This window comes from Manihot esculenta, chromosome 11 (genome assembly GCF_001659605.2).
Source record: "Manihot esculenta cultivar AM560-2 chromosome 11, M.esculenta_v8, whole genome shotgun sequence".
NCBI classification, from domain to species: Eukaryota; Viridiplantae; Streptophyta; class Magnoliopsida; order Malpighiales; family Euphorbiaceae; genus Manihot; species Manihot esculenta.
Window position 1 is genome coordinate 18,573,887 of NC_035171.2, and position 13,854 is coordinate 18,587,740.

The 13,854-nt window shown below is 31.2% G+C and overlaps 2 protein-coding genes across 3 annotated transcripts; one reads left to right on the forward strand and one right to left on the reverse strand.

Moving 5' to 3' along the window:
• Positions 1 to 1,445: 1,445 nt before the first annotated feature.
• On the reverse strand, positions 1,446 to 5,332 carry LOC110625633 (syntaxin-51). 2 transcript variants are annotated; one of them, XM_043961575.1, is made up of 6 exons: positions 4,793 to 5,330; positions 4,408 to 4,613; positions 4,212 to 4,312; positions 4,031 to 4,075; positions 3,017 to 3,049; positions 1,446 to 2,200 (listed from the first exon to the last, which is right to left on the reverse strand). In XM_043961575.1, exons 2-6 carry the CDS (start codon positions 4,598 to 4,600, stop codon positions 2,045 to 2,047), a joined length of 528 nt encoding a protein of 175 aa, XP_043817510.1. In that variant the 5' UTR covers positions 4,601 to 4,613; positions 4,793 to 5,330; the 3' UTR covers positions 1,446 to 2,044. The 2 variants fall into 2 exon arrangements, with proteins under 2 accessions (XP_043817510.1, XP_043817511.1); XM_043961576.1 differs by lacking the exon at positions 3,017 to 3,049 and having other exon boundaries at positions 4,793 to 5,332.
• A 5,448-nt stretch (positions 5,333 to 10,780) lies between these two features.
• LOC110625820 (glycine-rich protein 2) lies at positions 10,781 to 11,940 on the forward strand. The gene has a single exon (XM_021771475.2). It carries the CDS (start codon positions 10,933 to 10,935, stop codon positions 11,506 to 11,508), a length of 576 nt encoding a protein of 191 aa, XP_021627167.1. The 5' UTR covers positions 10,781 to 10,932; the 3' UTR covers positions 11,509 to 11,940.
• Positions 11,941 to 13,854: the final 1,914 nt, after the last annotated feature.

The window sequence follows — 13,854 nt, forward strand, 5'->3', positions numbered from 1 at the left end:
TTTTTTTTTTCTGCGTAATTTTGGGTTGCAATGATATGTGGCCTTCTTTACACTAGATTCAGCAAATCCTTACCATGTAAAATGCTCTTCCAAATAAAACTTGGGTTAGACCCTTCATTAGCATCAAGAAAATCTACTCTCAAAAAATATTTAGCTTTGATAATACGATAAGGAAGAGAGTCATGGTTGGAGAGTAGTCTCCAACCCTCCTGCCAAGTATAAACAAATTAAAATACCTAAGATTTCGAAAATCTAAACTCCCTTACCCTTACTCAGACACATCTTATACCATGATAACCAATGAATCTTCCTCCTACCAGGTCCCATAGAGCCCTACTAGAAAGAATTCACCAGTCTCTCTAACTCCTCGCCCAAAGCTACTAGGATGGCAAAAACACTCATAACATAAGAAGGGATTGCCTAAGCAATTGATTTTAACAAAATCTCCTTACCTGCTCTAGATAGAAACTTCCCATTCAAACAACTCATCTGCTTCCACAATCTATCTTTTGAAAAGAAAAACACATTTTTCTTATTTCTCCCAATAAGAGAAGGCCAACCCAAATAGCGTCCATGATCAATGGAATTATAGATATCCAACACCGAAGAGATGTGATCTCTAACATTACTAGGAAAGTTGGAACTAAAAAAGATACATGTTTTATGGAAATTAATGGCAAGCTCATATTCCCAAAACATCTTTAATTTGACCACATTCACGATAATCATCAAAAAAAGAAAAAGTTGTTATTAGCAAAAGGCAAATGTGAGACAACAGGGGGCCTTTCTATAAATCCTTGCACCATGAATCAATCCTCATCGTTCTGCACTATTAAATAGAGCTATCAGTCCCTCAACATAAAATAAATAACACTACAAAAAAACAGTGATTTAGCGACCAAAATTTTGGTCGCTAAAAGGCAGAATTTGGTCACTATTATGAAATAGCGACCATTTAGCGACCAAAATGAAATGGTCGGTGTTTGGCCAGTCGCTAAATTTTTTGCGACAATCTGGAAATTGGTCACTAAAATAGCGACTAATCAGCGACCATTTTTTGGTTGCTAATTTGGTGTCATGGCAAATTAGATATTAGAAATATTAGTCGTTAAATGGTCGCTGTTTTGTCGTTAAATTTTGGTCGCTAAATGATCGCTATTTTAGTCGCTAATTTAGTCGCTATTTCGTTGTTATTTGATCGCCTCAGGGAAGAGCATTTGGTCGCTGTGTGGAAGTAAATTGGTCGTTAAATTTTGGTCGTTAAATGGTCGCTGTTTTGGTCGCTAATTTGGTCGCTATTTAGTCGCTATTTGATCGCATCAGAGAAGCAATTAGTCGCTATTTCGTCGCAAATTAATAGTAAAATAAAAAAAAATATTTATTATTTAATTTGCTTTTGTGGCTGATTAGCCACTAATAAATGCATTTAAATCTGATTCATATCATTTTTCCAATAAATTCATAAACCTGCTATATAATATCAATATGTACACACACATTCCAATACATAAAACATCAAAGACAATATATACACATCAACTTCATTTCATAATTCTGAAATCTAAAAGTCCAAAACATTACTATAGTTCAACACTAAGAAACTTAAAATATCTCAAAATACATAATGGATCCAAATAGTATAAAATTCATATTATAAAATATATTATTTAAGTCAGTGAATAATGACATCATGCTAATCCATATGTGAATCACCAAGAGATCTATGAGCTGGAGGATGATGGCATCAATGAGGAAGACTGTTGTCCCATCTTTGCTGCCTGTGTTAGGAATACTTGAGCCCTTTCATGTACATTTTCTGGGCTGGTCTCCACTGGATGCTCTCCCCATGGGCACATCTCATAAAAAAAGCCGTGTACTCGAGCAAAATCAAACTGACAACATATAGCAGGCTCTGGCCCACAAGTATGAGGGATATCATATGAATAGAAGGGCATCATGTGCACAAAAATATCAGTCGTTTCCTCAGCATCCCAATTTTGGCGCCATGTGTACTCTAAATTCTTTTTCAGAGCATGTTCCTTCTTTACCTCATAATGAGTCCTCTGAATAAGCATGTTCTCGAAACCCATACGGCGGAGAGATATGCCATGGTAGTTGAGTAGCCAAATGGATCTATTGCCCAAGAATTTTTAGGAACAACACCAATGTTGTCGTTCAACCACATATTCCCCTCTGCAATCTGACAATGAAGTTCCAAGAAAACATTGTTATGTGCCCAAAACACATGAATTCTAACCTGCTAACCAGCTCATAAACAAAATGCAAAAATATGTATCACAGGTAAAATTAAATGAATCAAGACACTAAAAAATATGAGGGGATTTTTTATTAGTGGATAACATAAGATATACAACATGCAAAGAGCCAAGTAAAAAGAGCAAAAAACTTAGCACAGTTTAAAAGAAAATGCTGCACACTACAAGCTCAGCAAAAAAAAAGAATAAAAAAATAAAAAAATAAAATAAAATAAAAGAGTGGTGAAGGGAGATGTTCATGAGGAGCTCAGTTTATCATATCTTGCATGTAAAAGATTCAGTTTAGCATCTAACATTCCCACTTGTAATCTTTTCCCTAAAATTGCAGGTGACCCTCCATGGACCTACTAGGCACTTTGCTGAACTAGATAAAATTCCTTATTTATTGTTATTCTCCTTTCTACGTTTATTATTCTAATCTCTGTGTGTAAATGCTGCATGGATTATCTTCCACATGCCTAAGATTACCAAAGAAAATTAATCACACAAATAACCCCATTGATGCTATTTAATCTTCAACAAGTTTATATCTGTTAATGCTACTTGAAAAGCACAAGCCGAATCTATTATGGAATTGAATTCACATGTTAACTCCCATGGTTCACTATAATCCTCTGATTCAATAGGACAAAGCTCCAAAATCTAAAATACATCCTGCTACTTATAAAGTTAGGACTAAACGACTTGATTAAAGTAACCACCTAGTTCATCCAAGTAAAGGGAGAGATTTCAGAATATACCTGTTCAATTATGGCAAAGTAATGTGAATTGGCCTACATCAAGAAAAGAACCAAATATTGGTCATTAAAGATCTCAAATGCATGATTAGGTTTGTGCTTTGTAAAACTGTATTTTTATTGAATCTTAGTATTTTAATCTTAATTTAAAAAACTATTAATATAAATTTAATATATTAATATTAAAATTAATATTATCATATATATTATAAATTGAATAATATATAATATAAAAACTATTAATTGAATAGTATATAATATAAATTTAATATATTAATATTAAAATTAATAATATTATAATATCAATACTTTTAATACTAATTAAAATGATATTTTATGATAGTTTTATTTTTTACAAATTAAATATTGTTTGAGAATTAAAAACATTAAATAATTTGTAATTTGGAATGTATAATTGGTAAACAAAGTAAATTCATAGCTGTGTGTATTTCATTGGGTTCTGCACTTAAAGAGCGCTTGAATCTGTATATGAGTTATTCATAGCTGTGTGTATTCCACTGACACACATTGCAGTACATCCACTGTTGGCTTTCCTTTATAACATTATTGGTCCTTAAAGATTTCCTTTCCTTTTCTTCTTTTCTCCTTTATAAATCTAAGTCAAATTATACAATGGACTAAAACTCAAATATATTTTCGAATTTCAGTTGTATTTGCAAAGAGGGGGCTTCAAAATGACAATAACCATAACTACTGACCTAATTGTTTCACTTAAAATTCACGCTAACAGCAGCCTAAAAAGAGCAAGTAAACTCCCCAATGTTCTCCTAAGTTTGACAGTTTGTAGAGCATTAACAAAGATCAAATTCTCGAAGATTTCAGACAATTCCAAATATTTCTAAAAGAACAATGTAACCTTTTCTTTTCCTTTCATCTCTCTCTCTGTTTGTCAGGGACTTTTTTCTATCTTAATTTATTTACTCACCCCTTATTGCCAATGTAAATAAAAAAAGCCAAAGCATTATGGAGTTATAGAACTCGAGGCAAGAGTATTACCCGTAAGCGGGAATCAGTAACATCCACATGTTGATCCAAGTCATCCTGCATGGTGGGAGAGAAATAATCGTTACAGAGCCTTGCACGATTCGACATATAAAGGACATGTTTTTGGGTACTGATATTCAAATATACAGGGGAAATAATGTAACCACCAAGTTAATGAGGAAAAAAAACATGCAATAAGTCTAATGTGAAGATCAAGTTCTTCATTGACTGCCAGTGCAATATGTTTTGTACTTGTTACTGTCTCCTCCAACTTTTCAAGGCCCTCATCTTGCTCTGCTTCAAAAGCATATAGCTTGTAAGGAACCAGTACCGCAAGAAACTGACCAACATAACAATAAGAGCATCAGCAACAAGGGGTAGAAGCTTGCCTTTCATAATTTGCCACTGAAGATCGACAATGCCGTGGTTGTCCAGACCTTCAGTTCTACGCATGGCATCAGCTGGCTTTATTTCTGGACCCAACAAGCTATCCCTGTTGGCAAAGTTTGACATATTCAATGTGGAAGCCATTTGGTTTACTTTTGTTCTCAAATTTGCAACCATGTCCCTGTGACGATTCATCTCTTTCTCTGATCTGTGCATCAAAAAATGCAACACCTATAAATTTCAGAAGATCATAATAAATAAGCATCACTTTTATTTACCACATTGGGCTTTGCATGCATGGTTATTTATTTTGAACAATATAAAAATTACAATAGTGAATCACCAAAATTAAAACAGTGCAGGAAGCAAGAAATAGGACAAATTTACCCTTTATTGTACAGAGCATTGGAAGGTTAAAGTGGAAACATCTCATATAGAGAAGAGAACATATCATGCGCCAATCCAAGGAGCAAATTTGTGCTGCAAACTGTAATGAGTGAAATTTGTGCAGTAAGCACTTCTCTTTTCTCTTTTCAAATGTTCGTCCTTTCTAACCTAAAACCCTTAGGACACAACAATACCACTCAGGACATAAATTTCCCACAACAGTAACCAACATGTTCATCAATTTTGAAGAAAAAAAATATGATATGCAATCACCAAATAATGGAGGAAGCAAGAAACAACAGTACATCAACATTTCAAGATAAATTCAGGAGACTTGGCCACGTTCAAAGAATCAAAAGACATATGGATAGACCAGCAAATGAGGGGATGAACAGATTCAACCAGAAGAAGTGAAACAAAGTTGAAACCTGAGAAAGCACAGAGATAGAGAAGCACAACAGACTTAAAACTATTAAAAGAAAAAAACCATGCCATGAGGTAACAGCCTGGAACGAAATAGAAGTAAGAATGTAGATAACTAGACATACAGTACGACAAAAGATGATTAGCATATACAAAACACCAAAATCATGAAGGATTTGATTGTAGATAACTAGAACTAATTCACATTTTCTGCTTCCCAGGAAGCTTTGTCAAAAGGGACTGTAAGCTATAGGGATGATTGCGTGGAGAGCGACGACCGACGCCGACGATTGTGTGGAGGCCGCGATGGTTAATCGGTCGATGTCGGGAGGAGAGTGGAGGTTGGTTGGACGGTGGACAATGGAAAGTGGACCCGCTGGAAGTGGTGGAGCTCAGTGCTCAGAGAAGAGGCAGAGGCATGTGTGACGTGAGGCGGCGTGGAATGGAGATTAGCGTCTCTACTCAGTGGCACGACTTTTAGATTAGGGCAAATAAGGGTACATTTCAAAACGATGGTAGTACAGGTGATTTCGGTTCGGTTCAGTTCGGTCTGATCGAACATTTTGAATTTAAAATTTTAAATTAGGAATTAGGGTTAGAGATTACAGATTAGTTATTAAGAATTAGGGTTAATTTTATTAGGGATTAGGGATTAATTAGGTATTAGATATTAGGGGTGAGCATAATTCGGTTCAAACCGAAAAAAACCGATCGAACCGAATCGATTTCAAAATTTAGTTCGGTTTTTTATACATTTTGGTTCGGTTCGGTTTTTAATTTTAAAAATTTTAATTATTTCGGTTCGGTTCGGTTTTGATAAAAAAAAATCAAAAAAACCGAACCGAACCGATTAATGATAATAATATGTTTTTTCAATAATATAGAGAAATTAAATCATATTAAGATTAAAATATTTTAATTAAATTTTAAAATACTAAAAATAAAGTGTAAAAAATAAAAAAAATATTAAAAATCGAAACCGATTAAACCGAACCGAATCGAACTGAATCAGACCAGTTCGATTCGATTTCTGATCAAAATCGGTTCGGTTCGGTTCGGTTTTTATAAACACTAAAATTTCAATTTTCGATTTATTCAGTTCAATTCGGTTTTGAACCGAACCGACCGAATGCTCACCCCTAATAGATATTAGGGATTAGGATTAGGAATTAGATTAGATTGTTCCTTAAATTGTCAAAACGACGTGGTTTTGAAATCACTTAATTTAAAATTTTAAATAAAATAAAATTTAATTAAAAATTAAATTAAAACTTTAAAAATAAAATGGTCGCTGATTGATCGCTATTTAGCGACTAATTATTTTAGTCGCTAAATATGGTTGCAAAATATTCCGTCCAAAAAATTATCGCAATTTCGTCGCAAATATGGTCGCAAATAACTCGCGCCATTAATTCCCGCTAAATTTAGCGACCATTTTATATTTGGTCGCTAAATAGCGACCAATTAACGACCAAAAATTGGTCGTTAAGCTTTTTGTTAAATAAATATATTATTTCATTCATTTAGTCGCAGAATGGTCGCTGATTGGTAGCTATATAGCGACAAAAAAATATGGTCGCTAATTTTAGTCGCAATTTCACAGTTTTTTTGTAGTGTAAATAAGGACTTGGCAGATCTCCCTGTCTCAACCCTCTTTTAGGCACAATAGGATTAAATTCATCACCATTTATAGCAGCAGAGTATCTAACTATTGAGAAACACATCATTATTATGTCAACCCATATGCTATTGAATCCCATGTACAACATAATCAACCTCAAATAATTCCAATCCACTCTATCATAAGCCTTACTAATGTCAATTTTAAGAGCTACTTTCCCTTTCTTAACTCTCGTCTTCCTCTTTATATGATAAATAAAATCAAAAGTTATGACAACATTATTAGTAATCATCCTACCAGGCACAAAAGCATATTGTGAAAAAGAGATAATACCTGGTAATATCACCTTTAGTCTATTAGCAAGAACCTTTATTAAGATTTTGTACAACACATTATATAAAGAAATTGGACGCAGTCGCGTAAATCTGATGGGCTTTCCTTTTTGGAAAAAAGAATAATGGTAGCATCATTTAGAGACTTCGAAAAACTACTCGTCCGCAATTAATCCTGGCAAGAGGTGACTACAGAGTCCCCAATAATATCCCATAATTTTTGAAAAAATGCTGGATTCATACTATCAGGACCTGGAGCCTTGAGCTAGAGCCTTATCTGAATGTATCTGGAAAATAGCTCTGCGAAACACATCAGCTGAAAAAGGGGCTAACAGACTATCGTTATCAGAGTTGCTCACAACTAGCTCAGCAAAACCAACCACACTTGAATAATCACCATTAGACTCTGAAAATAGATTAGTAAAATAGTTAACAACTAGAGTGTCCATACTTTCTTTATTAGACACTTGCTCTCCAAGAGAATTAATTAGAAAAGTCAATATAATTAGTTCTACGATGAGGCTTGAGAGTAGAAATATCTAGTATTTTGATCTCCTTCATTAGGTCAGAAATTTTTTGCTCTAATTACATTGGAATAAATATTCTCATTTATAAATATTGATGTTAATTACATTGAAATAAATATTTTCATTTTTTATTTTTGTGAAGTAATTATACAATTAAATTATAACTTTCAAAAATTTATAGCATTTACAAAATTCAATTATTATAATTGAGAACTTTTATTAATTTTACATTTGTATTAAACATTTAATCATCTTCTTTAGAATTCCACTACAACTCTAAAAATGAGTTATTATTATTAATTAAGCTAATTATTGATATAATAATATGGTTCTAAAAAACTTTTATAATAAGTATGTAAAAAATTAATCCTTAATTTATAAGTTTTTAATCTCAATTTGTAAATTTTTAATTTCAATTACTTTATAATATTCTAAATTACTACAAATGACCTTATTTTAATTAAAAGAGTATAATATAATTTATTTGTAATTAATAGCATATGACTTTTTTTATTAATGGGTGATAAAATATTAAATATTTAATTTAAAATAATATTTAATTATAAATAAAAGTCTCACTTAAAATAATTAAAATTTTTTTTAAAAAAAAAACCGATCCAATTGAGGTCACTCTATTTCAGTATGTAAGCTACCAAAATCTCATTTAGAGATATAAATACTATATGTTAAGGATTCATAAGGCTTGATTTTCGGTTAAACTCTATCTTTTCTCACTTCTCTATTGATTCACCATTTTACTAATAATGTAAAGACATACATGCTTATTAATTATAAACTTAAGTTTAGATCCTTCATTAAAAATTTGTAAAACTATATGACAAATCGATATTTTTTTTTAACGTATTAATAATATTTAACAATATTAAAAATAAAATTTTTATTTACAAACATCATGTAAATATAAAATACAAATTTATCATAAATTGAATTTTATAGTCTAATATTAAAAATAAGTTTTTATAATTTCTCTTTAAAAACTATCTATTGTCATTTGGGTATAAACAAAACAAAATTTAAAATCCAGTGCATATAAGTAAAATTATCCTTTGGTTCCTCGGAGTAGGTTGAATTTATGGGTGAGATTAAAATTTAGGAAGATTTAAAAAATTATTTAATTTTTTATTAAAAAATATTTTTTATCAATTAAATTTTTTAAATATTTCAAACGTTTAAAAATATAAAAAATATTTTAATATTTTTCAGAAAAAAATTGATTTAAATTTTATAAAAGTTGTTATGTAGATTTTTATTTTATAATTAATTTTGACTGAATTTTAAATTTAAAATCTTATTTATAAAGGGATGGGAGATTGTATGGTTGAATTTCTCGAAGTTAATTTGATATACTTATAGCTGGACAAATGTGTAAAATTTTAATTTTTTAAAGGAAAATTATTGCTATGATAAAATTTATTAATTAATTTTTTTGTTTTAAAAAATATATTAAAATGTTTATGGTATTTTTTTTATTAATTTTAATTATTAAATATTTTATTATTTAATTTATATAATTTTAAAAAATTATTAGTTAATTTTTTAAATTTTTAAAAATTTATTAATTAGTATTTTTATATTAAAAATATTTTATAATTTTTATATAATATTTAATGGTTATAATTAATAAATCAATTAATTAATAGTTTTTAAAATATTAAATATATTTTTTAAAATAAATAAATAAATTAATTAATTAATTTTTTTATATTATATATACAAATTTTTTTTTAATTGCAAATACATTCGGATGTCAATAAATTAAAGGGAATTAGCAAGGACAAATTTTTATTTGACGGATTAATTAACCAATTTTATTTTAATTTACTTTAACATTAATTTTTAGTTTAAACCAATTGGATTTTGTCTGCTAGGCGGGTCTATGTGGAGAGAAAGGCTGAAAGCGAAGGACAACACACTGACAAAGTCCTATCCTACACATGCTTTGACTGTCTATTGACCATTTGACCAGTTCCCATAATTTTTTTGCTTTTTCCAATATAATTACTTTCTTTCTTTTAAATTCCACCCATCTTTCCCTTTATAATAATTTTATATGAATTAAAAATATTTTAAATAAATTATAATTTTTATATTATATTTTTAATATATTTTTTATTTTAAATTAATTTAAAATTAATAAAATTTATTTTTTTTATAAATAATACACTTTACTTTTTAGTATATATATATATTAATTAAAAAATATTAAAACTATACTAATCCCTTTATTTTATAGTTTTTATTTATTTTATTAATTAAAATATAAATTTTTTATTAACTTTTAATTATACAGAATTTTAATATGAAATAAAAATATTAAATTTTATTAAAATAATAAAATCATTAAAAATAACATATAAAATTATAAAATCAGTGAATAATAAAATAAATGATGTGTTTAATTTAATATAAAGTTAATTTAAATATATATATATTTTAATTTTTACTAATATATTAATGATAGAAATAAATATAAATTAATATATTTTTTAAATATACAGAATAAAAATATAAGACTATTTTAATGTGATTTTAAAATTATTTAAATATTTTAATTAATTAAAATAAATTATAATAATTATTCAAATAAGTTATCATTTAAAAATGGAGGTGAAATTTTTTTTTTTACGAAACTGGAAATGAGTTCAAGACAAATGGAAAAAATAAATCTATTTTTATTGGATAATAAATTTCTTCATTTATTGCCCCATCAAATTTTCAAATTATAAATAAACATGTTCCCTGCCCAGGTAGAATAGTCTTTTCATTATCAGATTTGCCTGGGTCCCACTCCCATATTATCCAAGCCTCCTCAGAATTTCATCCCTATTTCCCAAATTACCCCTACAACGGAAAAGATATTTTGGTCTATCCACATGAAGAAAAGGGTCAAAATGGAAAACCAACACTGAAGTAAAATCCCCAACCGTTGGATCAACTAAATGGAAATTAAAACCAAAACGAGACCAGCCGTCTCTTGAGCTTCCCAAACGAGAAGAAAAGCATGTCGTTTTATATAGACGCTGACGTGGCACTCACACCTTTTTCCAATATAAGTACTCCCACGCTCATAACGCCAAAACCAACCCGCAGACAGCAAGAGCCAGAGAGAGAGAGAGAGAGAGAGAGTCTCTATCTTGTGTTCTCCTTTTTCAATTTCTAGGGTTTGGGATTTTTTTTTTCTCTGTTTTTTTGGGTCTCTAAGTGGTGGCGGAGAAGATGAGTGGCGAGAGAATCACGGGGAAAGTCAAATGGTTCAGCGACCAGAAGGGTTTTGGCTTCATAACCCCTGACGATGGAGGTGAAGATCTTTTTGTTCATCAGTCTTCGATCCGCTCCGAGGGCTATCGCAGCCTTGGAGAGGGCGAAGAGGTTGAATTTCAGATCGAACAGTCTGATGATGGCCGTACCAAAGCGGTTGATGTAACTGGCCCCGATGGCAACCCTGTTCAGGGATCTCGTGGCGGAGGTAGTGGGGGTGGAAGAGGCGGTCGAAGCGGTGGTGGCGGCGGAGGATATGGCGGAGGTGGGTACGGTGGTGGCGGTGGAGGTGGAGGATATGGAAGTGGTAGAGGTGGAAGGTCTGGAGGAGGTTATGGGTCTTCTGGCGGCGGTGGTGGGGGCTGCTTTAATTGTGGTGAGATGGGGCACATGGCGAGGGATTGTCCGCAGGGTGGAGGAGGCGGCGGCGGCGGCGGCGGGAGGTATGGTGGTGGCGGAGGAGGGGGAGGGAACTGTTTTAACTGCGGAGGATCTGGTCATTTTGCTAGGGAATGCCCAAATAGCGGCCGCTGAGCTAAGCGGGGTAAAAGGGTTGAATATGCAAAATGTGATAGATCACATTTTGCGTGCTCTCCTTCTCTCCTGGCTGTTGGCTACTTTTATTTTGATGGTTTGTTGATGATGATCCAGATTGTTTGGCAAATGGGTTGTCTTTCTTATCCAGTATGCACTATGTTTGGCTTCCATAGTCTTTTGGTGTTCTAATTTTTCAGTCTTTTTAGGGATATGATGATTTTCTCTTTGGTCTTCTGTTCCTATTTTGCTAGTTTATTATTAGATTTTCAAATCGGTATGATGCTGATAGTTCTAAGTAGAGGGGCAGTGGTGAGGATGATGGAATATTGCAGAAAAATTTTTAAGATATTCGAAGTGTAAGCTCTCTCTGTTTTCAAAGATGTCTATACACAATATATGAATATACATGCTGGTTTGGTTCTATCCTAATTAATTTTTAGTGGGGTTTGCTCAATTTTAAATTGTCATTCAAAGAATATGTCTGATGCTTGTTCAATCATTGCTATTTTATCCCGTGGATGTGATACCTCCCATGAATGAATTTCTATTCATTTTCTATATGTTGTTATTGGCAGTTAGAAAACGAAAGAGAAAGAACATAGGGAAGTTAGAATTAGGTTATCTGAAAACGACACAATTATTTGATGCCTTCCTTTTAGCTGGTTGGGTATCAATTGGTTTCTTGGTTCGAATATTTGGGTTTGGTTTAGATTTTAAGGGGCTGTACTTTCTTCTAGGAAAAGTATCAGTCATTGGTCCTTGAAGCTTCATGAACGATGCAACCTAAAGGGTACCCAATTGCAAAATCCCACTGTTTGTTGTTAGTCTCTTGTTTGTAGAACCCATTATGGACGTGCTAATTAATGCCAATTTATATCGTCTTGTGTTGATGACGTTGACGTATTATTGTTTAGACAATAGGGGACGATACAAAACTCTGAGCATCTGGTTTGTCCCATGTCCTTCCTTTTCTTCCGTCTTTGAACACGATTTCCATAAAAGGAGCTGCATTTTATTGTTTTCTCGTGCTTTGAGAAAATTCCAGTTTTTCCAAGTTTTTAAATGTTCTTGTTTTCTAAATGTTTTTAAAACTCTAATTGGTACAAGTTTAGGTATGGAAAATTTTCCTGTGGATTTAATGGGGTGTGTTAGCTTTGTGTGTGCAATCTGTAGTTCCGCTCTTATTGGGAGGTTTATTAAGTTCTGTTTGGATAATGTTTTTCCATGATTCTATTAATTTATGGTTTTTCATAGTATTGTTTCATTATATGATTTTATAATGTTTTGTGCTATATACAATGTTTGATTGTATAGCATTATTCTTAATAAAAATTTACCTAAATACCCTTGTGCAATTTACGAAGAGCTGTTTATTTTTCTAAAAGTCATATTTGATATATTAAATAATATTACTAAATATTATATAATCATAGAAAGACATCATTCAAACGAAATATATATTATATAATCATAGAAAGACATCATTTAAACAAGGTCTTAACGAGGCTTTCGCCTAGATATATTTGTTGAGAAAATGTCACTTAGGTATTAGTTTTTACATGAATCGAGTTTTAAGTCTAATTTAGCTAAACTTGAATTTATTGACGTTTGGTAATTTATTTAATAGGTGTTCAAGTATACTTGTGAGCATATATTTATTAAACTAAGGTTTAGTTCAAAATAATTATAGTAAACTTGCCAAGGGTTTTGAATTCTTTAATATTTTCATTAGGTTAAGGGTAGCCAAGCTTGATTTCAGCTCGAGTTTCAAAGATAAAATTCAAGCTGAAAGAAAAAGTTTTTCATAAGTTGAATTGAATTTTTAGAAACTATTGGTATGCATGGGATCATTCCCATATGGTGCCAATTTACAAAATCGATTGAATTGATTGAATTTATAGTCAATTCAATTTTAATTTCAAAGAACTTTGATTTATTCTATTCAGCTTTAGAAGGAAATTTTCGGATGAACCAAGTATAAAGACAACACTTCGCATATTGGTAAATTGATTTCTTGTAATCAATTTTTTTTTCTCAAATTTTTTTATTTGCTGTTAATATTGAATTTTAGTCCTGCTTTTTTTTTTTATTAAAGGTAAAGATTTAATTAAATAAGATCTAAAAAGCCTAAAACAAAAAATACAAACTCAATGCAGGTTATGGCCTACGCATCAAGCCCAAAAAAATAAGATAAAAATTCTAATTACAATCGGATTTACAAATCCAATTTAGAAAAGCTTGTGAACAAAAACAGGTGTCAGAAGATATGACACCCTTGCATTCAACATACTCCATCCACCACAGTTTCAACCATGTTAGGTTGAGAAAATAACCATGTTAGGT